The sequence below is a fragment of the Heteronotia binoei genome, chromosome 1, assembly GCF_032191835.1.
Source record: "Heteronotia binoei isolate CCM8104 ecotype False Entrance Well chromosome 1, APGP_CSIRO_Hbin_v1, whole genome shotgun sequence".
NCBI classification, from domain to species: domain Eukaryota; kingdom Metazoa; phylum Chordata; class Lepidosauria; order Squamata; family Gekkonidae; genus Heteronotia; species Heteronotia binoei.
In genome coordinates this window covers 141,742,973-141,765,871 of record NC_083223.1, presented here as the reverse complement: position 1 = coordinate 141,765,871, position 22,899 = coordinate 141,742,973, and the positions used below count along the sequence as shown (strand labels likewise).

The 22,899-nt window shown below is 41.4% G+C and overlaps 1 protein-coding gene across 2 annotated transcripts in view; it reads left to right on the top strand.

Moving 5' to 3' along the window:
* PLG (plasminogen) overlaps window positions 1–20,591 on the top strand; it is a 59,918-nt gene extending 39,327 nt beyond the window's left edge. The window contains exons 11-19 of one of the 2 annotated variants that reach the window (XM_060241829.1): window positions 2,937–3,088; window positions 7,851–7,999; window positions 9,031–9,124; window positions 10,744–10,864; window positions 13,216–13,290; window positions 14,088–14,228; window positions 15,886–15,992; window positions 18,132–18,277; window positions 19,777–20,591. In XM_060241829.1, coding sequence (XP_060097812.1) covers window positions 2,937–3,088; window positions 7,851–7,999; window positions 9,031–9,124; window positions 10,744–10,864; window positions 13,216–13,290; window positions 14,088–14,228; window positions 15,886–15,992; window positions 18,132–18,277; window positions 19,777–19,941 — 1,150 coding nt within the window. In that variant the 3' untranslated portion in view covers window positions 19,942–20,591. Of the gene's footprint in view, window positions 1–2,936; window positions 3,113–7,850; window positions 8,000–9,030; window positions 9,125–10,743; window positions 10,865–13,215; window positions 13,291–14,087; window positions 14,229–15,885; window positions 15,993–18,131; window positions 18,278–19,776 lie in introns of both variants that reach the window. The other variant, XM_060241820.1, reaches the window with a different exon arrangement.
* The last annotated feature ends 2,308 nt before the right edge of the window (window positions 20,592–22,899 follow it).

The window sequence follows — 22,899 nt, the reverse complement described above, 5'->3', positions numbered from 1 at the left end:
GTCACAAAGAATAAACATCAGATGTTTGAGAGCTGCAAGACATGAATGTCAGATGTTTGGGAAGGAAGGAAGGAAAATAGAAGGAGAGGGAGGGAGAAGTGGAAAGAAAGCAACTTTAACTTTAAATCCATTTTCAAAGCCACCAGCTGGCTTTGCTTGGAGAAGTGATTTAAAGAGACAAATGCCTTCTTCAAGTCAGCCAACAGGGCAGTGAGGGCTTTGAAGAGTCACAGACACTTCAGCCTTTTCTCATAAAGGTGTTCCAACCCCTAATCATCTTGGTAGCCCTCTTCTGTACTTTTTTCCAGCTCTGCAATGCCCTTTTTGAGATACAGTGACCAGAACTGTACACAATATTCCAAATGAAGCCACATCATAGATCTATACAGGGGCATTATAATATCAGCTGTTTTATTTCAGTCCCTTTCTTAATAATCCCTAACAATAATCTCCTTTTTCACCACTGTAGCACACTATGACACTTTTATTGAGCTATCCAGTTTGACCCCAGGATCTTTTCCCCTCTCAGCAAGTTCAGACCTCATTAGTCTGTGCTTGAAATTGGGTTTTTTTGTTCCAATATGGATTTACCAACACTGAACTTGTGGAACTCTTCATAGTCAGTTTTCACCATCCTGAATAATATTGTGTTATCTGCAAACTTGGACACTACCCTACTCACCCCAAGTTCCAGATCATTTATGAAGAAATTAAATCATAGTGGCCCCAATACTGATCGTTGTGGGACCCAACTGCTTACTTCCCTCCATTGTGAAAACTTTCTGTTTATTTCTGCTCTTTGCTTCCTGTCATTTAACTCATCCTCTTACCCCACGACTTAAGTTTACTCAAGAGTCTTTGGTGAGGTACTTTGTCAAAAGCCTTTTGAAAGTCCAAGTATAAAATGTCTATTGAGCCACTCTTGTCTGCATGCTTGCTCATTTTCTCAAAGAACTCCAAAAGGTTGGCGAGTTAGAACTTCCCTTTGCAGAAGCTGATTTTCAGCAGGCTTTGTTCCTCTGTGTGCCTAATAATTCTATCTTTGATTACAGTTTCTGTTAATTTGTCTGGGGTGGACATTAGGATGACTGGCCTGTAATTTTCTGGTTCCCCTCTGGACATCTTTTTAAAAATTGGTGTCAGATTTGCTACTCTCCAGTCATCTGATACAGTGGCTGAATTTAGTGATAGGTTACATATATGGGTTAGATCAACTATCTTACATTTGAGTTCCCTAAGAACCCTTGTGTGTTTGCCATCAGGACCTGGAGACATGGGCTGTGATCCCGCACACTAAATAATACACTATCAATCCACTTTCAATGCACGTTCCAACTGGATGTTACTGTGTGAACTGGCAAAATCCAGTTGGAAAGTGCACTGAAAGTGGATCGAAAGTACATTATTTAGTGTGTGTGATTACAGCCTTATTGTTTTTTAATCTTCCTAATAAGTCGAGATTTTTTCCCTCTCTTTTCACCTCAAATTGACTCAGTTCTTCAGACTCCCTTCCTGAAAATCATGGCTGTGGCATGGGTACATGCCCTCACACTTTCCACAGTGAACACAGAAGCAAAAAATCCATTGAGCTTCTCTGCCATCTTCCTTTAGCAATCCTTTAATTCCTTGGTCCTCCGAAGGCCCAACTGCTTCTCTGGCTGGTTTCCTGCTCCAGATATATTTAAATAAATGTTTATTGTTTGTCCTGATGCCTTTAACAGCTTGCTCCCCAAATTCTCTTTTTGCACATGCCTAATTATTGACTTAGATTCCATAAATTACATTTCATGCATTACATTCCATACCATGAATAGCAGTAATTCACAATCCAGCCTCGGTGTAATGAAGTACCAGTCTGCTCCTATGGACTCATCCCATGTTTTCAGTGGAGGGGATTGTTCCTTAGCGAGGAAGTAGGTTATATTCAACAGTTGCTTGTATGGTGCCGTGTCATTATATCCAAGACTTTTTTTGAGCAAGAATGCACAGGAACACAGTTCCAGCTGGTTTGGCACCAAGGGGATGTGGCCTAATATGCAAATGAGTTCCTGCTGGGCTTTTTATTTACTTATTTATTATATTATATTTATATCCCGCTCTCCCCTGACGAGCTAAGGATGGCTAACAACAGTTAAAACAACATGAAATTAAATCATTATGATAAAATATCATTAAACATCTCAAACATATACAGTTCTAATCCCTAGATGGCATTATTATTAGTTCTTAATTAGTGCTATTTACCATTATGTTATTGGATGTTGTTTAGTGCATTACATTTCTGTTAGGGTTGGGTTAGGATATCAATTCTGTGGGATGTTGAAGTACTGGTCACCTCCATTAGATGTTAAAAGCCTGTTTAAACCTTTCCATCTTACAGGCCCTGTGGAACTGTGGCAAGTCCCGCAGAGCCATGATGTTTTCAGGGAGAGCATTTCAGAGGGTAGGGACTGACACCGAAAAGGCTCTTGCCCTGGTGGTGGACAGCCGAGCATCCTTTGGTTTGGGGATCATTAGATTTTGTGAGCTTGGTGCTCTCTGAAGCTCATATGGGGAAAGGTGGTCCTGGAGGTAGACAGGTCCCAGGCCAGATAGGGTTTTAAAGGTCATAACCAGCACTTTGAAGCAAGTCTGGAACACCACAGGCAACCAGTGCAATGTCTCCAGTGCAGGTTGAATGTGCTCCCTTAAAGGTAGCTCCAATAACAACCTGGCTGCAGTGTTTTTCACCAGTTGCAGTTTCCGAGTTCGTGTCAAGGGCAGCCCCATGTAGAGGGCGTTACAGTAGTCTATTCTCAAGGTGACCATCGTGTGGATTTTTCTACCAAAAAGCCCTGTGCAAAGCAATGGGGACATCAGGGGTGTGGCCTAATATGTAAATGAGTTCCTGCTGGGCTTTTTCTACAAAAAAGCCCTGATTATATCTATGTTTATAGAGACCTGAGGAGGAACTATTGCAGAAATCCAGACGGTGATACAGCCCCCTGGTGTTACACTACTGACCCTAGTACCAGATGGGAGTTCTGCAACCTACAGAAATGTACTGAACAAGGGCAGCAACTTCAGACGACAATGACACCAAACCTTGGTATGACTTCTACCCCCAACACAGGTAACAAGCAAAAAGTAAAGCTCTTATGCAGAAGTGCTACAGAATTCAAAATTAAAAAGAGTGAAATTTTAATAAATGCTCTGGAACATTGTAGAATGTAACAGAGAAATTATGTCCTTTGCTAGGTTTTATTTTCCCAACAGGAAAGAAAGCCCGTAGGCATCCATGTAAACAAAACCCTAGATTTTCCAATTATACAATTTATACAAATATCTTCATAGAATCATACAATACCAAAAGTGCAAATATAATACAGACACATACACAAAGTCCATCTACTTATAGCAATAGTCTATTTCTTTGGAATAAAAATCCTTATAATTGTTCCTTAAAGCTGGGACTCCAAGACGTGGTGTGATGAGCCATGAAGGTGGAGTCCTGTGCTCCAAATCTTCTTGTAGCCATTGTGTGGAGATGACAAGCAGCAAGGCAAAAGAACGCAACAGGGATGTGCTTGATGCCCTGTTTCACAATAGGCTTCTACGAGCTGCATATACAAAAGGTTAAAATTCACTAGCAAATAGATAAATAAACAATTTAAAATTTACAAACGTGTCAGGCATTCCTATACATACCTTCAAAACATTTTTACAACTTACATGGGAGACCAACGCTCCAACTATTCTGCAGACAAAGATGGCTTTGAATAACAAAATCCACTGCACTTATAAGCTACAGGTGTAATCAATCAAATGCTCTCTTAAAGTATCTACAGTGGTATTTCCCACAAATCACAATACAAAGTTTATAAGAAGCCTATTGTGAAACAGGGCATCAAGCGCATCCCTGTTGCGTTCTTTTGCCTTGCTGCTTGTCATCTCCACAAAATGGCTACAAGAAGATTTGGAGCATAGGATTCCACCTTCACGGCTCATCGCACCACGTCTCGGAGTCCCACCTTTAAGGAACAATTATAAGGATTTTTATTTCAGCGAAATAGACTATTGCTATAAGTAGATGGACTTCGTGTATGGGTGTGTCTTATATTTGCACTTTTGGTATTGTATGATTCTATGAAGATATTTGATTGTATAAAATAATTGGAAAATCTGGGGTTTTGTTTACGTGGATGCCTACGGGCTTTCTTTCCTGTTTCCATTGCCACATTACTCTGTTTTTTTGCTATATAGGTTTTAGTTTCCTGGCTGACCTTTGGAAATCTTAAGCCAAGTTATCACTTTCTCTGTTACATTTTATGATGTGTGATCACTTATTGTACATTAAATTCTATAGGGCCTGTGCATAAGGGCACCAAATCAAGTAAGATGATGGGTGTTTACAGTGCTGTGATTTCAGAGCTGGTAATTATGAAGTCAGCTGCAGATCTGATAAAATATTCTCCTGCTGAACAGGATGCATCCTTTTCTTCTGTGTTTTGTACTTGTAAAAAGAGACTGGTTCTATGGTGTTATTTGTGTAAGAAAGCCATTATTGCTTCTACATGAATGAACTTCTTTCTTTCTCTACCCCAATCTTTTGTCTTCATTATTGTTTAAGCTTTTTTGTTTACTTTCAGTTTCTTGGTGGAGATTTTGTTCCTTTCACAAACAAAAACTTTCTAAGGTTGCAGTTTCTTAAGTTCTAATGAACTGAGTGCCACACATAGGATCTGGCTGCACGATCAACTCTTCCTTTTAGTAGTTTCACTTTAGATCCTTCTACAAATTCTGCTCATAATCTTGATGAGATTATAATCATTCTGATCAAATCTTGTTGTTTCCAGCTTTGGAACATTCCCAGAATTCTTCCTTTATGTCTATTAGTTCATCATGGTCTAAAGGAAGGCAGGCAGCAACTTTACTGAAGCTGAGGTGATCAGTGCCTCAATGGAAAATCACCTTAGAGCCTTATCTGTGTAGTTTTAAGTTCCAGGGGGAAAGGAAGGAGACAGACTTAATAAATAATGTATTAGCTTTAATTAGTTTTGCTAATTGTGAAGCTCTGCCCTCACTAGTACCATCCCCTGGTCTTCAGCCATTGTACTGCTTTACTTCCCCAAGGTCCTCCCAGGCCTCAGAATAGCAAAGGGGTGGCATAGGGTTGCAGCACCCAAGTCCTTCTGCAAAATACAGCACACTTCGCCTTTCTACTCCACCCTGGCCTGGTTGTGGAGCCAGCATTTTTGCTTCCTCCCTGCCTTGCCAATAAGTCCCAGCCCCTATCTTCCCTATGGCCTGAGCCATTATTTGGGCCAGGGGTTGGAGCACCATTTCCCTCCATCTCCTTCTCCATCTTTATTGCTCCCCTCCTTCTCTCACTGGCCAGTTTCTGGAAGGCCTACAGCTAGGCCTTCCCTACCTGGCTCCTCCCAGGTTCTTGCATGACTAGGCTGTTTCTGTGCCTCTCCAAGGCCATAGGATTCCTAGACTCCCAATTAGGGTTGCCAAGTCCGATTTGGGAAATATTTGGGGACTTTGGAGGTGGAGCCAGGGGCAAGGTTGTGACAAGCATGATTGAACTCTGGAGGGAGTTCTGGCCATCACATCTAAAGGGACCACATTCCTTTTAAATGCTTCCCCTTCAATGGAAATAATGGAGGATGGGGGCACTTTTTGGGGTTTATAGAATTGGACTCTATGATCCAAACTTTTTGAAACTTAGGGAAGGAGTTTGAGGAGAGGCATCAGATGCTATGCTGAATTTGGTGTCTCTACCTCAAAAAACAGTCCCCCAGATTTCCACGGATTGATTCTCTGTTATACCCTGTGGGGACCAACATTCATTCACCCCCCACACACCTTCTGATAACCCTGAAGCAGAGGGGAGGGCCTCCAAACCAGGGGATCCCCTGCCCCCAACTGGAGATTGAGCAACATAAGTAACACAGATTAGATGGAGTAGGAAAAGCCAAGGCTTCAGTATAAAAATAACCTCAACAAAGATTCAGAAATGTTCTTACAAAATATGTGGTATTGTAATTTGTTATCAAATATTCAATAAAACAAATCTCTATTCAAAAAGCTCTACTAAGAGAAGCATACAAAGTTTGACCAGAACAGAGAATCCAGTAACAAATGTCCATTCTCTATACACCCTACAGGGTTTTTCAAAATGTTAAAGTGTTCCAGAATGTATGGGTTCCCAAAGGGTACAATTATGATCCAGTGATCTGGTTCCAGCTTCCAGCAATGGGTAGATCAGCAATATTGCAGACCACATTTCACTGATGTTGTTTCCAGCCCAATTCAAGTAGAATTTCTTCAAGAGATGCAAAGACAAACTTCCAAGATGCTAGTAACACTGTATACTTCCAATCAGTTAGTGAATTATTCTCCCTGCATTCAGAGTACAAGCTTAATAGCTGTCTGTAACAAAAGGCAAGTGTTATGGTCCCCAGAATTCTTCTCAGGTTGGGATGAAAGAGAATTCCCCCTCCTCTGTGTCCAACATCAGCTGCAATAGTAGCAATGCTGGGCCAACAAGCCAGGCAGCCAAGAAGAAGTAAAGAAGAATCTGCCTCCATCTTTCCTTTTCTTTCCCTGGGTCACCTATTTTATTGGTCACTGGGGACATATGGGGAGGGGCGGTGGCTCAGTGGTAGAGCATCTGCTTGGGAAGCAGAAGGTCCAGCGTTCAATCCCTGGCATCTCCAACTAAAAAGGGTCCAGGCAAATAGGTGTGAAAAACCTCTGCTTGAGACCCTGGAGAGCCGCTGCCAGTCTGAGAAGACAATACTGACTTTGATGGACCAAGGGTCTGATTCAGTATAAGGCAGCTTCATATGTTCATATGTTCACTGAGGCCACTACTATTGGTCACACTGAGGCCACTACTATTGGAAATATATTTCCCAGTGTACACTGAGTGCCCTTATCAATGATGAAGTGCATGAGAAGGGGGAAGAGAAGCAAAAAAAAAAGATTCTTGCTCATTCCTGGTCACTGCAGTAGGGTAGCAAGTTGGTATTGGATTTGTTTGTCGAAATGACCTTCTGTCAGATGAGTGGGGTTAAAAGGAACAACTAAGAACACTTCTGAAGGGCTCCTTATGACAGATCACTACATTATACATGGTGAAAGAACTTCAGTGAGAAATCTGTTCTTTAAATGTTAAATCACAATGTACACAAGGCCATTGTCAGAGATGCTCTGTGGGAAGTGGGCTGTCTTATGGATATTTCCAACCCCTTTTCTGACTGTTCAGCTTTCATCAACATACAAAAATATTATCTTTTATTACTGGAGATATGAATCAAAGCTTGTACACAGATCACCTGAAATTACAACTGATCTCCAGACCACAGAGATTGGTTCCCCTGGAGAAAAATGTTACTTTGGATGATGGACCTCACTGTAGCATTATACCCCACAGAGGTTCTTCTCCTACCTAAACCCTGGCCTGTCCAGGTTCCACCCCCAAATCTCCAGGAATATCCAACCCAGAGTTGGCAACCCAAGCAATAATCTACTCAGTTGCTTAATACCAACATAGCCAGGATCTACCACAGAGAGAAAACCTATGGAGGGTTTGATTGCCTATAGGGTATTCCAGGTCCCTCCTGTAAATTTTCAGCTTTCAGCTGTTAAAAAGCTGAGCATCTAGCCCCAGCTGCTGTGCATCTTTCCTCATTTCTAAGCAGAAATTGATTACAGGCTTCCTCCCCACACCCAAAAAAACAGAACTGTGAATCTCAGGTTTCTTGGCAAGAAGGAATGGTTGCAAAACCAGTTTAAAAGTGTGGCATGACAGTGTGGGCATGACATGTGTAACACATATCCTTCTTTATCTCCCTTTGAAGACTGCAAGACTGGTAATGGTAAAGAGTACCGTGGAAAGATTGCACAAACAGCAAGTGGCAAAACTTGTCAAGAATGGAGTTCACAGACACCTCACAAGCATGATTTTTTCACACCACGAACTCACCCTAATTCAGGTCTGGAAAGAAATGTAAGTACCATTATACAGCAGAATCCAATGCTATTAATCAAGAAACAGAAAGAAATATGTAATACTGGACAACATGGAGATGTGATACCTCTTGTGGTCCCAGGGTAAAGTTGGAGGGCATGTGACCCAGCATCTGTGCTGAAGATGAGCCATTCTGGGTCCAGTCAGTGTAGGGATGCCAACCTGCAGGTGGGGGGGGGATGAGTTCTCCCAGAATTACAACTGATCTCTAGAGTGATCAGTTTCCCTGGAGAAAGAAACCACTTTGGAGCATGGGCTGAATGGCTTTATGTCCTCACTGAGCTCCTTCCTTTCCCTAACTCTGCCCTATTTAGGCTTTGCCTCTAAATTTCCAAACTCAAAGTTAGCAACTCTAGATCAGTGCCTGGATTGGAAACTTGATGGGAAACCTATGTAAGCTGCCAAGTTCCTGATGGGTGAAAAATAGGATAGAAATATAATAAATAAGAGAGGATGAACCCTGCATGATGTACCCGGTGCAATTACATCACTTCTGGGAGATGTCATTGTGCTGTGCATACAAAGTGTGTGTGAGGACCATTCCCCCACCAACAGCCAGGTAAGGCCAGGCAACCCTAAGGCCAGGCAACCTCTGATGAACTTGATGTACTTTGGGTCATATGCTGCTTGGATTCCATCCTTCAGGTCAGCCACAGCAATCACAAACCAAGCTCCAGTGAAATTGCTGTAGCTTTCCTTTAACAAAATATGAAAGCTATCTTAAATAGATCTACATTGAATTCTACTCAGGGTTATTTATTGAGGCTTATTCTCTGGAAACTGTTCTTTGGATTGCACTGTAAGTCTCCTAGGAGCCAAATAAAAGAAACAACTCTTACTTTCCATAACCATTTGCATAACCATATGTTTCAGCTTCATATTGAAAACAATAAAGGACAAAAGGCCACAAAACAGAATTATAGAAATGGGAAGATGGATAAATGGTGGGTACCAAAACCAAATATTTTGATGTCCTGTTGTTAATTGTTAATATATTTTTATTTCTCTAGTATTGCAGAAATCCAGATGGTGATATTAATGGTCCCTGGTGCTATACCACAGACCCAAAGAAAGCCTGGGACTACTGTGACATCACAAATTGCCGTAAGAATGCTAACAGTATTATCAGTTTTGCTATATTTCATGTTAAATGTTTTATAGTTTTCACTTCAAGCACAGTCTCAGCTGGAACTAGGCCTGATGATGGAGTTGCTGCTGAAAATGAGAAATGTTAGCCTTGTGACAGGTTCTCCACTTTTCCTCATGGTCTGTAGTTACAGAAATATGCATGCAATCATCTTCTTCCCAACACCACATTACTGGTTATTGCTGGGGGAAGAGAAAGATGTAATTTGATGACATCATGTCATGTGTCTCTGTAACTGGGCTCTATGGGAAGAAGGTGTGCTATGTCTAATTCTGCCTTCAGAGAGTATTCATATGGTCATTTATACAATTAGATCTCCATGCATGATAAACTGGTGCTATCAGCTTGCTTGTGTGAAGCTCTTATTATTGACCTGTTAATGGGAGTTCAACAAAGAATGTCCTAGGAGCATGCATCTTCTTCTCAGTTCTTCTACCAAATTGTAAACCATGTTAGACCTACAGTAGCCATGCAAGAGGAATAAATTTTCTAGGACTGTTGCAATTTGATGTCATTCCCAGGCCAGCAGTATCTAGTACATTCTACTGTTCTCCTCCAGGTAGTTCAGAGTAGTGTACATGGCTGTCCTTCACTGTATCTTCACAACAACACATCAACACATAAAGTTGCCATATACTGAATCCGATCCTTGGCCCATCAGAGTCAGTATTGTCGACTCAGACTAGCAGCAGCTCTCCAGGGTCTCAGGTTGAGGTCTTTCATATCACCTCCTACCTGATCCTTTTAACTGGAGATGCCAGGGATTGAACCTGGGACTTTCTGTATGCCAAGCAGATGCTCTGCCTGTGAGCCACAGCCCCTCCACAACTCTGTGAGGTAGGTTACACTATGTGACTGGCGCAATGTCACCAAACGTGGGGATACAAACCCAGTACTTCCAGATCCTAGTTCAATATTGTGACCATTATACTACACTTCTCCTGACCCAAGTCAAATTACTTATGCCACAGGACAACACAGAACACTGGAAGGTTATACAAGTGAGTGCTCCCAAGTTGTCCAGCTGCATCTCCTCTAGTCAGCTCAGTCAATCCAAAATTAGCCAGATACAATATTATGGCCAAAAAACAAAGGCCGTTTTCCCACTTACCTTACCCCGGAGCGACGTCCCTCTTCACCGCGCTGCGTCTGCGCGGATTTCGCACAAACTGCTGCGCAGCACCAGGAAGAGCCGCGTAGTCCCGGGGCTTTTGCGTCGCAAATGTAAACCTGCTTTTTGGTGGTTTACATTTGCGACGCAAAAGCCCCGGGACTACGCGGCTCTTCCTGGTGCTGCGCAGCAGTTTGTGCGAAATCCGCGCAGACGCAGCGCGGTGAAGAGGGACGTCGCTCCGGGGTAAGGTAAGTGGGAAAACGGCCAAAGAAAAAAAAGGTTGCGGAAGGGTATTTTGAGCATTCTTCATTCTGTCATCTAGCTGAAAGTTTAGGAGGCTGGTGAAGGGAATTGGGTTTGAACTGATGGCTGGTAGGCAAACTGATGAAAGGAGACATTTTAAAAGTTGCAAATACTTCCACCTATTATTGAGATGTTTCATAAATCTGTTAAATTCTTCAGCTCCTCCTGAATATGAATGTGGGAAAGCCAAACATGAACCAAATCGGTGTTTTGGAAGGATTGTTGGTGGGTGTATTTCAAAACCTCATTCTTGGCCATGGCAGATCAGTCTCCGAACAAGGTATTTTAAAAGTGCATTTCATTACAGTAGAAAGTACCTTTAAATTGTGTTTATTTGCATCAATGTGGGAATTGATGTGGCTCATATGTCTGAGGGAAAGTAAATTTGGAGTGAAGGCTCTTAATGAAATGACTCAAGGTTGCCCTAAAGTTGCTTAAAAATGTAAAGATGTAAATGATCACTTTGAACAGCACCACCCAAACACTGCCCTTCCTAGAACATAGAATATGCTTGTGTCAAAGACGGGGGTTTCTGACCCACCACGTCCTTCCCTTGTCCCTAGACATAGGACACTGGAATAAATCCCCTTTTGATAGTTTGACTGAGACTGGTTTGGACTCTCATGCATGTACACACCAATAAAAGCAGCAGGCTTTTTCAAAAAGATTTAAAAAATGCTTCAGGCTTAAATAAAATAACAAAATCTGTCTTCCTACTAACACACACATATGTGAAGGCAGGCCTGTTACAACATTTTCAAATCCGCATAAGTAACAAAGCAGCAGGTTGGGGATAAAGCAAGATGATCCCTGGCCCTGATGGTTTTTGAGGCCCATGCTTGGCAAACTTGTGCCAGATGGTTGGAAGCTAACTACATAGGGAAACTGGACCACTGGCCATCAAGAATCCCAAACATTATTCTTGAAGAAGAGCAAGACTCCCCCCTCCCATCTGAATGCAGTTAAGGCAGATTGCTTTGAAATTCAAAGGTGCAATCTCAAATTTTTCATCTTGGCTTGCGAACAGCGGAAGGATTATCGGCATTTGTCATTGAACTCTCCCCATGTTATACTCTAACATTTGGATGGCATATAAAACAATCTGTTGCTTTAAATTTATGACATGCCCAATTGTTGATATGTAAACTGTCAGGATGATAGATATAGAAGTGACCATCCCACTTGACTGTGTGTGTGTGAGAGAGAGACTGTCTACATATAGAACAGAGTTTGAGTCCAGTGGCACCTTTAAAACCAACAAAAGTTTATTCAAGGTATGAGCTTTTGTGTGCATGCACACTTCCTCAGATACATTTTGTGTGCTTGCACATGAAAGCTTATTTTCAAAAAGAATTTTGGTCCAAAAAGGAGTTAGTCAAGGCTGCCTTCTGGCACCCTTCTTATTCAACATTTATGCCAATGCCTTAATTACAAGTCATCACACTGTTGAAACTCATGCCTCAGTTCTCTCACATGATGGAAATGTTCCCATTTTAATGTATGCTGATGATGCTGTCCTTCTATCCCAAATAAAAATTGACCTAAATTGAGCCTTGGACAAATTTAATGATCAATGTGAAATTGAACTACTTGCAATTAATTTCTCTAAAACCAAAATTATTCATTTTAGTAATTAATTTAAGAAATATAATTGGAATATAAAGGGAAATGTAATAGATCAGATTAAGAACTTCCAGTATTTAGGAGTTACCTTCTCTTATAACTTAAAATTTATAACACGTTTAACCTCCTCATCCATTTTGGCTGAGAGAAGTGCAAATGCCATTCTTAGACAGTTTAGAAGAAAAGGTTCTCACTTTCTCCCAGTGGCCTTAAAAACCTTCCAGGCAAAATCAGTAGCTCAACTCCTATATGGCTTGCAAATTAGATCCTCTACCAATTCTAATTTTTGAAAAAGTTCAGTTGAAATTTCTTAGCTCTATTTGGCTCTCCTAGAAGTGTCTCTAGTGCAATACTTAGACAAGAGGCTGGATTACGCAGAGTTGAATTAAAAATCTGGGAACAGGCTATATCTTTCTGGTTGAAAATTCATTATAACCTGAAAGGTCTAATGCTGTTTTTTCTAACTTCATATTTATCTTACATTACTTATGAATCTTACAGATGGGCATTTTCTGAAGCTCACTTTGAGGCCCTTCCCTCTGCTTGTGCCTATGCACAAGCGCTTATATCCATGTATGACTAATAAAAGTGGAATCTGCTACACAAGTACTTTTACATTGTGATTTTTATCTGGAAGAACGGTCCCATTTTATACTACCACTACTATCTAGTTGTAATCCTCTGCAATCTAATCTGAAACTTAGACCAGAAATACTACATAACTTTCTTTTAGAAGATTCTCAGAGCTCCGTATCCTATGCTATGGCCAAATTTTGTTGCTTAATAATTAGGAAATATAAATCCTTTGTAACTGAAGATACATTCTAACTCTGCTTGTATTGGTCTCAGTCTTTTTTACATCAATGAGCTTATTTTTCTGTCATTTTTATGCTCTGTGGAGCACCTGTGAATGAAAAAGCCTGAAGATTTGGTTAACAGTCTGCCTCAGAGCGCTATGAAGTTTGAACTGCTTCCTCTGAAAGTAATCTTCTTCCTTTCCTCTCTCAGTTTCAATTTGCACTTCTGTGGAGGCACCTTAATAGATCCACAATGGGTTCTGACAGCTGCTCACTGCTTAGAACGGTAAGCTTTTCTGGCACTACTAGTGGCTGCTTGCCCATAGACAGAAAAGTCTTTCTGCCCAAGTCAGTATGTTGCTGTTTGCTATGACATGTCTCTGGGTACGTTAATGCTTTAAACATTTATAGTATATGTTATATAGTGGCAAGTTGTAAATTTGGTGATGTTCCCTTATAGAGCTGTTTGGTTATTTCCCCCTGTTCCCTTGGGGTAGGGCCAAAACACCTGTGCTGTAATTTGGTTTCACTTCCTCTGCTGGTTGTTGGCTGTTAGTGCTCTTTCAAGCAGGGCCAACGAAAGGCCCTACTTTAGTTCCAATAAAACTTTCAATCCTTCCAGCACAGTGTGCTGGTGGAATTATTACAGTATATACTATACATTTTAAACAAACTAGTTTAACTATTAGATTTGAATCCAATAGCATCTTAGAGAAAAACAAGATTTTTGGTGGACTCGGCTCTAGCTGTTGTATTGCAGACTAACATGCACTACCCTTTGAAATTGGTTTAACTGTTGTGATTTTCCTCAAAAAGTCTGGCAGCTGTAGCTTTATAAGACTACTTTGCTAATGATTCTTAACCCCTTTACTACAGTTACTAGAGTCTATAGGTTTAGCACTTTACAAAACTTGGGGTTTTTGGAGGAGCCTTAATGTCAAATGCAAACCAAAATATTAAGAGTCCAGTATTATCTCTAACAACTTTTGGGGTGGGGGGGCTCTTGTCCTCTTTAACTGTGTGAACTGATGTGAGTGCTGGTTGTCTGGACATGCTGTTACCCAACAAAGCTCTCTTTTCCAGGTCACCAAGACCTTCTGCTTACAAAGTGACACTTGGATTGCACAGGGAGAGGGCTACAGAGCCATCAGTACAAAACCGTAATGTTGAAAAAATGTTTAAAGAACCAAATGGTGCAGACATTGCATTGCTGAAGCTGAGCAGGTATTCCTTGCATCATAGTTCATACTCTGTTTAATGCCCAGTGTATGTATTATTTTTGTAACAGGATAACTATTAAGGAATTTATTTATTTAGTTATTTTTATTTATTCGGCTTATATCCCGCCTGCCCTGCTGAAGCAGGCTCAGGGTGGCTTATACTCCAAAACAGTAATACAAAAACCAGGATTGAATGAAAGTGAATGGGTAGTGCTCAACATGGGGAAATGATTGTCAGTACTTTTAACAGTCTGTTCAAAGCAAAAGGTGAATGTTGGCTTGGTATGATTCAAATAACTGCAGGGAATTGCTATAGCAGGGGTGGCCAATGGTAGCTCTCCAGATATTTTTTGCCTACAACTCCCATCAGCCCCAGCCATTGGCCATGCTGCCTGGGGCTGATGGGAGTTGTAGGCAGAAAACATCTGGCCACCCCTGTGCTATAACATTCCATGTGAAACAATCTCCACTTCGTTCTTTTTAATGGAGCAGTAATGATCAATTTGCAGCATGTGTTGTATTATGCGTACGTTTAGGGATAGTGACTTAGTGTCAGTAGTGACTTGTATGAAACACTTCTTGGCTTCTGTTCCAACATATTTCCACTGAATGAGGAAATATTATGTGAGTAAAATATTCTTATATCACTACTTCGGTGGACAACAAAGCATTTCAACAACGTGTATAGCAAACTCTCCACCTGTAGGGTGATGCCTGCTTCACAGCTTTTCTCATGTGTGCATCAGGAAATCTGAATGCTTAATCAGCCATCAGTCTGCTTTCTCTCCCACATTTCTAGCAGGCTGTTCTCCTAGAAGCATCAGATAAAAGTTTTCAAAACAACTTCATAGGTACTTTGGGAAGAGGCTGTGGCTCAGTGGTAGAGCATCTGCTTGGCATGCAGAAGGTCCCAGGTTCAATCTCTTGGCATCACCAGCTAAAAGGCTGAGATAGGAGGTGATGTAGAACAGGGGTGGCCAACAGTAGCTCTCCAGATTTTTTTCTATCAGCCCCAGCCAGCATGGCCAATGGCTGGGCTGATGGGAGTTGTAGGCAAAATCATCTGGAGAGCTACCATTGGCCACCCTTGATGTAGAAGACCTCTGCCTGAGACCCCGGAGAGCCACTGCTAGTCTGAGTAGACAAAACTGACTTTGATAGACCAATGGTCTGATTCAGTATAAGGCAGCTTTATGTATACTTACTGATTGGTATCCTCCACAGCTTTTGCTCCAATTTTGTACAACCTAATTTGGGAATGGAAAAGGTACATTTATACAAATCACAGCAAGGGTCCTTCCAAACTGGCTTCATGCTTTAAAAATATCATGTCTTTCTTTACCCAGTCTTATGCATATTTCCTCAGAAGTCGGGCTTACTTTGGAGAAAGCATGTGTGTGATCAGGCTGCAAGCGAATGCATATAAGAACTGGATATTGCTCATTGCTGGGATTCTGAGCTCTAACCAGCTCCACTTAGCTGGAAGCATGATATATAGTATCTTTGATAAGGCAGATATACTAGAGAATGTCAGAGTTCTAGGAATGTCTTGTTAAAAAAAAACACTGCTGCCTAAAAGTTCACATAGCGGAACACTTTTCATACAGATTGTCCAGGATAACAGTAACCAAAGTCAAACCTCATAAAAATGTTTTTTTCAGCCCTGTTCAGATCACCAATGAGATAATTCCTGCATGTTTGCCTTCAGCCAATACTGTGGTAGCAGACAGAGCAGAATGCTTTGTCACAGGATGGGGTGAAACAAAAGGTGAGTTCATTCTATAATCCGCCCTTTTTTGCTCTCAAATCACAGTTTACAGTGACCCTTCATGGGGTTTTCAAGGCAAGAGACATTCAGAGGTGGTTTGCCATTGCCTGCCTCTGCATCATGACCCTGATATTTCTTGGTGGTTTTCCTTCCAAATACTGACCAGGATCGACCCTGCTTAGCTTCTGTGATCTGATGAGATTAGGCTAACCTGGGCTATCCTGATCAGGGCATAATCCAATATACCTAAGCAATATTTTGCGTTTTCTTTGTATGCAATCTGACCCGGTTTGGTGTAGTGGTTAAGAACGTGGACTCTAATCTGGGAGAACTGGGTTTGATTCCCCACTCCTCCACATGCAGCTGCTGGTGTGACCTTGGGTCAGTCACAAGTTCTCTCAAAGCAAACAGAGAAGTTCTCTCATAGCTCTCTCAGCCCCACCTATCTCACAGTGTGTCTGTTGTGGGGAGGAGTAGCAAAAGGCGATTGTAAGCCGCTCTGAGACTCTTGAGTGAAGGGCAGGGTAAAAATCCAATCTTCTATCATTTTTATTTTTCACCTTTCTGATTTGTCTTACTTACAACATATATTTGGCAAGCTTGATTTATCTTGTGCTGTCCAGAAATTGTAGTGCATATTTGACCTTTCTTAGGCTATCATAGCATTTGAATCTCCATCATCGGGTGACTACAGGAAAAGGTTAAGTGGTTTTATCTTTAATTTGTATCCAGTTTAGTGCAGATCTCTATACTAGATACAACAAATCTAGCAATTAATGGTGTGTCATGGTCCCTTGTAACTGGCTACACAAAGTGGCTGTATCTTCCTGTGTAGAAGTATGCACCTACAAATGTAACTGTGCAGTCCTCCTATTTTTTAACTAAAGATTTTTTTAAAAAAATATTCCATATCTCCGTCCTCTTGTGGTTGACTTCTGGAAATCAAAACAAAGTTTGAGTCCTGTGGCACCTTTAAGACCAAGAAAGTTTTATTCAAAATATAAGATTTCCTGAATAAAACTTTGATGGTCTTAAAGGTACCATTGGACTCAAACTTTGTTCTGCTGCTTCAGGCCACCCTACCTGAATCTATCTTCTGGAAATCAAGAATGAGGAATGGTTGGCACAGCTCATAAAGTACAAGTATTTATATGCATCCCACACTTTGAGAAGTTTGCAACAACTTATGTGGGACTCCTTGCCCAATATCCCGCACAAGTACTGACTGCTGAGAGTGAGATCCACTTTGGATTAACAACACAAGCACAACCTCTACCCATTAGCAAAGCCACTAATCACTGACACCACTGTTCAGTTTATTGTTGCAGAGACCCAACAAGCATAACATTTACAGTACTACAAACACTGTTGGGTGTGACTTCTATCCCAAAAGCTAAAAGCTTTGTCATAGGCAGGGCCGGTGCTAGGGGTTCTGCTGCCCCAGGCAGAAACCCTCACCACCGCCCCCCCCCATTCCAACTGCATGTGTGAAGAGCCCGGAGGCAGTTGGAAAGGGGCTGCCTCATCCTTCACCCCAATCAGGGCGAATGAAGGACTCTCCTCCATGCCCCCCTGCCTTGCCATCTCCCGCTTTGAAGGCATCTGGGCAGGGGTTGCCTCGTTCTTCCTTCATCCCGATTGGCACAACGGAAGGATTCTCCACTGCCCTGCCCCCCACCCAGCTGTCTCCTGCTTTGGAGGCAGCCAGGCAGGGGCTGCCTCTTTCTTTCTTTGCCCCGATAGGGGTGAAGGAAGGACACGGCAGAGTCAGGGGATGGGGAGGGGGCACCTGCCTGTCTCCACAGCGAGGTGGCACCCTAGGCCCTCAACTCCTACGCATCGGCCCTGGTCATAGGGTGAATTGTTGGAAGTTTATTACTTTACTTAATACTTAGTTAAAATTTATTATTACACCTCAAGCACAAGACCAAACTAAAATACCATTTATTTCATACCATGGAGAAATGAGAAAGGAGTTCTGTAGATTTAATTACCTTCCCACAAAAAAACTGAAATGAGGGGAATTTAGTCTTACCCTGCTTTTTAGATTCTCTTATCCTGATTATTGGAACATGAAATGTATGCTGTTCAAGAGTTGTTCGTTACATTTAGTTATGCATTTTTGCCTTGTTTGCAAAGGAACCGGTGGAGAAGGCATTCTGAAGGAGACTGGCTTCCCTGTAATTGAAAACAAAGTGTGTAACCGGCCTGAATTTCTGAATGGCAGAGTCAGAACCACTGAACTCTGTGCTGGTAATATTGATGGTGGTACGGATAGTTGTCAGGTAAGAGTGGCTGATGACAGCTGGATTGATTTCATACATAAAAGAAATTATTTGGGGTGTTACTTGTAAAGGCTTTGTATGAACTAGGCAACTAAGCGTTCCAAATAGCACAAGAATCAGGAACACTTACTGCAACCAGATTGCATTTCATTTGGTTAAATGAGCTGGGATTCAAAATATGAAGCAGGGCAGCTATCTCATTTTTGGTATGTATCAGAAAGGCATACTACTGCTTTCTTCTATAGCTGTACTGAAATTATCCTTTTTTCCTTTTCACAGTACATTCTTTAATTGAATTCAAATGAGAAGCAACTATATAGTGGACATTCTAAATTGGACCAGCTCATGGATTGGGATCCTTTATTGGGTCACAGAGTCCCGCCTGTTGGGTTGTGAGCCCTGTTCAGAGCCTCCATTTTTGCTGCTTTTTGTTAGCGCACATGTGCAGAGAGCACAGGTGTTCTGCCTCATGTCTGTTTTTGCATGCATGACTGTGAGGAGCAGCAAGATAGCATGGCAAGGTCACTCAGTGGTGAAGACAATTCCTTTTTTTAGCCCAGGCAGGTTCAGAGACTCTGCTTTCTTTTCTTTGTCATGTGACCCCCTGTTATACCTGGGATGTTAAAGTCTGGAATGGTTGAAAACATTGGCATAGACAACTCAGTATGGGGAACTGGTTGTATGTCAGTAACTTTTCATGGTGAACCTCCAGTCCTTACCATGTTTGTAGCAGCAGTGCAAGAGCTAGAGCTCTTAACATGGAAGCAGCTTCCCAAGGGGAGCAGTCTTCAAGTGACTGCATTGCAAACAGCCATTTTTTCCACCTGAATTCAGTTCTGCTGAACCACTGAAACAATTTATCTAGTGATAAACACAGTGAGCTTTCATCCCTTTATGCAATGGCAGGCAAAACCAGAAAATGCCGTGGAAGGCTTGACATGTTGGAAGTCTTAGATGACCAAACTAACATACAGGAATTGTGATCACTAGGAGAGAAAGCAAGATGGTGTGATTCCATTTAATAAGAACTCTGTTGCAGTCTCTCTGAATCCAACATGGGGCACTGACCGCCTTTACTGTTCTTTCTTGTTTCCTCATGTTTTTAACTTTTATGTGTCAACCATGCCGATGTGGGGGGAAACAGAACTAAGCATGCTAGTCCTGTGGATGAATGAATGTGCTAGTCCATTGCATGTTCATCTCATAAGGACACAATAACTATATGCATACAAACTCTGCATATGCATATTCTGTCTCCATGATCAGGAATACTGCTTTATTAATGTCCTCAGCCAAGGAGAGGAAATCTACAAGTGTAATTCTGTACTTGCTGCACGCACAAGGAATAGGGATCGTTGTCTTGTTTGTTTGAGTTCTCCGAGATCTCAGTGTCCATGATTCCTTTTGCCCTGTGTCTGAATACTTCAGTTAGGCAGTAAAGTCCATATATTAGATTATATCAAATTCCTTCATTCATTTCCTTTCCTTCTCCTTTATAGGGTGACAGTGGAGGACCTCTAGTCTGTGAACAGCAAGGACAATATATCCTGCAGGGAGTCACCTCCTGGGGTCTTGGTTGTGCCCAACCAATGAAGCCTGGTGTTTATGTTCGAGTATCTAGGTTTATTTCATGGATTGAAAGAGTAATGAGTGAAAATCCATGACTTCCTGTTGAAAGCAACATGTACAAAAAGAGTGTTTCTGGTTGCCATGTTATAAAAAAATTACATGAAAGGAAAATAAATACGTAAATCCTGTAGCTACCCAACCAGATAGCCTTGTTTTTGGTGCCTCCTTTCAACATGTTTTGTATTCTTCAAAACATACACATCTCATCAGCAAGAAACTTGGGCTTGTTGAGTGACATACTGTTTCGTTTTATCTAGATCTCATGCTTCACCATTTGAGAGCCATAGCAAATAAAATAAATTACTTTTATTTACTGTTTTCTGATCCACCAGACTTATATTCTAGTTTTCCTTCATTTGTTCTGTCTCTCTGTGGGTTGTTAAGTGCCCTCAGCTAGTAAGTTTCTCTTTGAGTTTTGAATTGTATGCTTGGTTACATGCTTGCATTCAGTGAGATTAGGAAATGTTAGTGTGTTGGACTGTACACAGATAGGCCACATTTGTCAAGTGTCCATAATCTTAGAAATTGCTGCTGTTGTCTGGGCGTCGGCCAGTCAGATCTGCAGCCAGAAGTGTTGTGGCGAGAGAAACTAAGGGTACTTAAATGTCTGTGGATTGATTAAGAGCATCTAGACCCTAAATAGATAATTGCATTAAATATCAATAAAGCTCAATTTAATTTAAAATTCAGGTTTGTCTATTATATCAGTGTCTTTGCACCCACTGGCAAGAATACAGGAAGAAGGGAACAGGTCTTTTCCATTTGAGCATTTCACTCAGACCCAACTGGGGAGGGGGAGTGAATCTTAATGCACTGGATGAGGATTCACACTGACATAAGAGTAGCTCCATCACCGCACCACATATTTACATTCAGATAAGTTAAGAACACTGATCAGCACAATTTTATTTAGACAATTTATATGGTGCCTCAAGTAGGTCTCTGGAGAAGCAGCATATATATTTTCTGAGTCCGAAACTTGAAATAGAAACGAAGTTTTCTAACCTCTCAAAGATTATTAACTATGTAGAATAGAGCCAAGTAAATTCAGTGTTGATGGTTGTATACAAAGAAGTTAACACAATGCCAAACATATTTTAAACAAAGGAAAATATTTATTCAGAGAAAACAATTTTAGAATACAAACACAAGAAAAAATAAAGTGCATTCTCACTAATACTTTAATGCTAGCACTAGTAATAATAATCTTAGCTTTGATATCAAACAGCAAATAACAGGGTACTATACTTGTGTTTCAGAAAATCCCAAAATTATTAGACAGGCCTAACATGGCTGTGGTTCTGATGGAATGTACTCTTGTGCAGTGTTCCCTCTAAGCTGAGTTAGTGTGGGCTAGCGCACAGTTTTTTAGCCTCTGGCTCACACATTTTTGTCTTAACTCAGGAAAAATGGCCACAGAGCAAAGTAATTTATACAATAGATCACAACTTTATTCCAGTAGCTCACAATGTACAATTTATGCTCACAAGATTCCACAGCTTAGAGGGAACATTGTGTATCTCAACAGATGACTTTAACTAGTTCAGTGGGACTTACAGAAGTGCTGTAATTTGGTTGCTCGTGCATATTTGCATCTGCATCCTCCCTGGCTACATGCACAGAAAGCTGTTTCCACAAGAGGTTTTCTTTCAACTCACTGGAGCAGAAGGTGTTTCAGAAGAGCCCAGGAAGCATGACCTTTATGTCTCCAGAGAAGCCCCATTTAGAAACAGTTGTCTTTATCATAAAACAATGCTTGTCATGTAAATTCCCAAAATTTTGCAGTTGGCTCTGGCCCCTGTGGCAGCCATTTGAGGTAGTACTCACTGTTTTCCAAAGCCCAAATGTGCCCATAGGCTCAACAATGTTGGATATCCCTAGCCTAGCATTTCAGTGTTTGCTGCTGTACTCTGCAATACCTACTCAATTTGCGCATTTAAAAATACAAAAACACCATATAACCTTCAGTATTATCTCTCTGGGTCATAAAAGGTTGTTAGGAATTTCTACCTATCCAAAAAAGAAAAGGTTTGAATGCCAAGGATGCTGTCACATATACTGCTCTAATTCCACTCATTTTATGTAGGAAAGCCATAACACAGACATCATGGAATGATAATGCATGCGTTTCATGCCACCTGCCAGAAATAAGAGAAACACACTGCTATTCTTGCTCTCAGCAAAATAACAGCCCAATCTAGTACTTCAGAGCAAGTCCAAGCATGTTCAATAGGATTTGCTTTCTAATTAGTATGCTTAGGATTGCAGCCCAGCTCTCACAAACAATTTCCCTCCACTCCACACTTTTATTTTAGAGAAGAGAGCAGTATTTTGTCTATTGCTTGTTGTTGTAAAGGTAGTGACCACAGTAGCTGCGTTAAGATGGCACAACAAACTCTGTTTAATTCGAGAGTCATTGCCAACACGCACACAACAGCTTGCTTGCTTGCTTTCCTTGTACACTTCTCTCACTTCTAGCCCCCTCTACTTCTAAACTTTCCACTTTAGAATCCCAGCTTATAGTGGAAAACAAACCCCAACTGGAAGAGGTGTGTGCTGTTGAGACATCATGGCAAACTGGCAAGTGCTGAAACAAGCTCTATGTTCTAGTGGAGAAGGGAAGTGAGAAGAACAAGGACAGCACAGCAAACAATCTTATGGCAATCAAAGGGCCACCCCCACCCCCATGTATAATTAGTTTGACTTGACATCTGAATACAGCCAGTCAGTTCCCCTCTCTTAGAACTTACTACAAATTTACACCAGTTCTTGTTGCTAGAAAGGCCTTTCTTTCTTGTTTGTATTGTGTGTGTGTGTGTGCGCGTGTGTGCACATGAAAGTCATGGTGACCTCTGGTGACTGACACCTACTGGGGGCATGGAGGATATTCAGAGAGGTGGCTGAATAAAGCCTGCCCCTGCATCCTGACTACTTGTATTCCAAGGAGGACTCCCATCCAAGTACTTGCCATAGTCGACCCTGCTTAGCTTCTG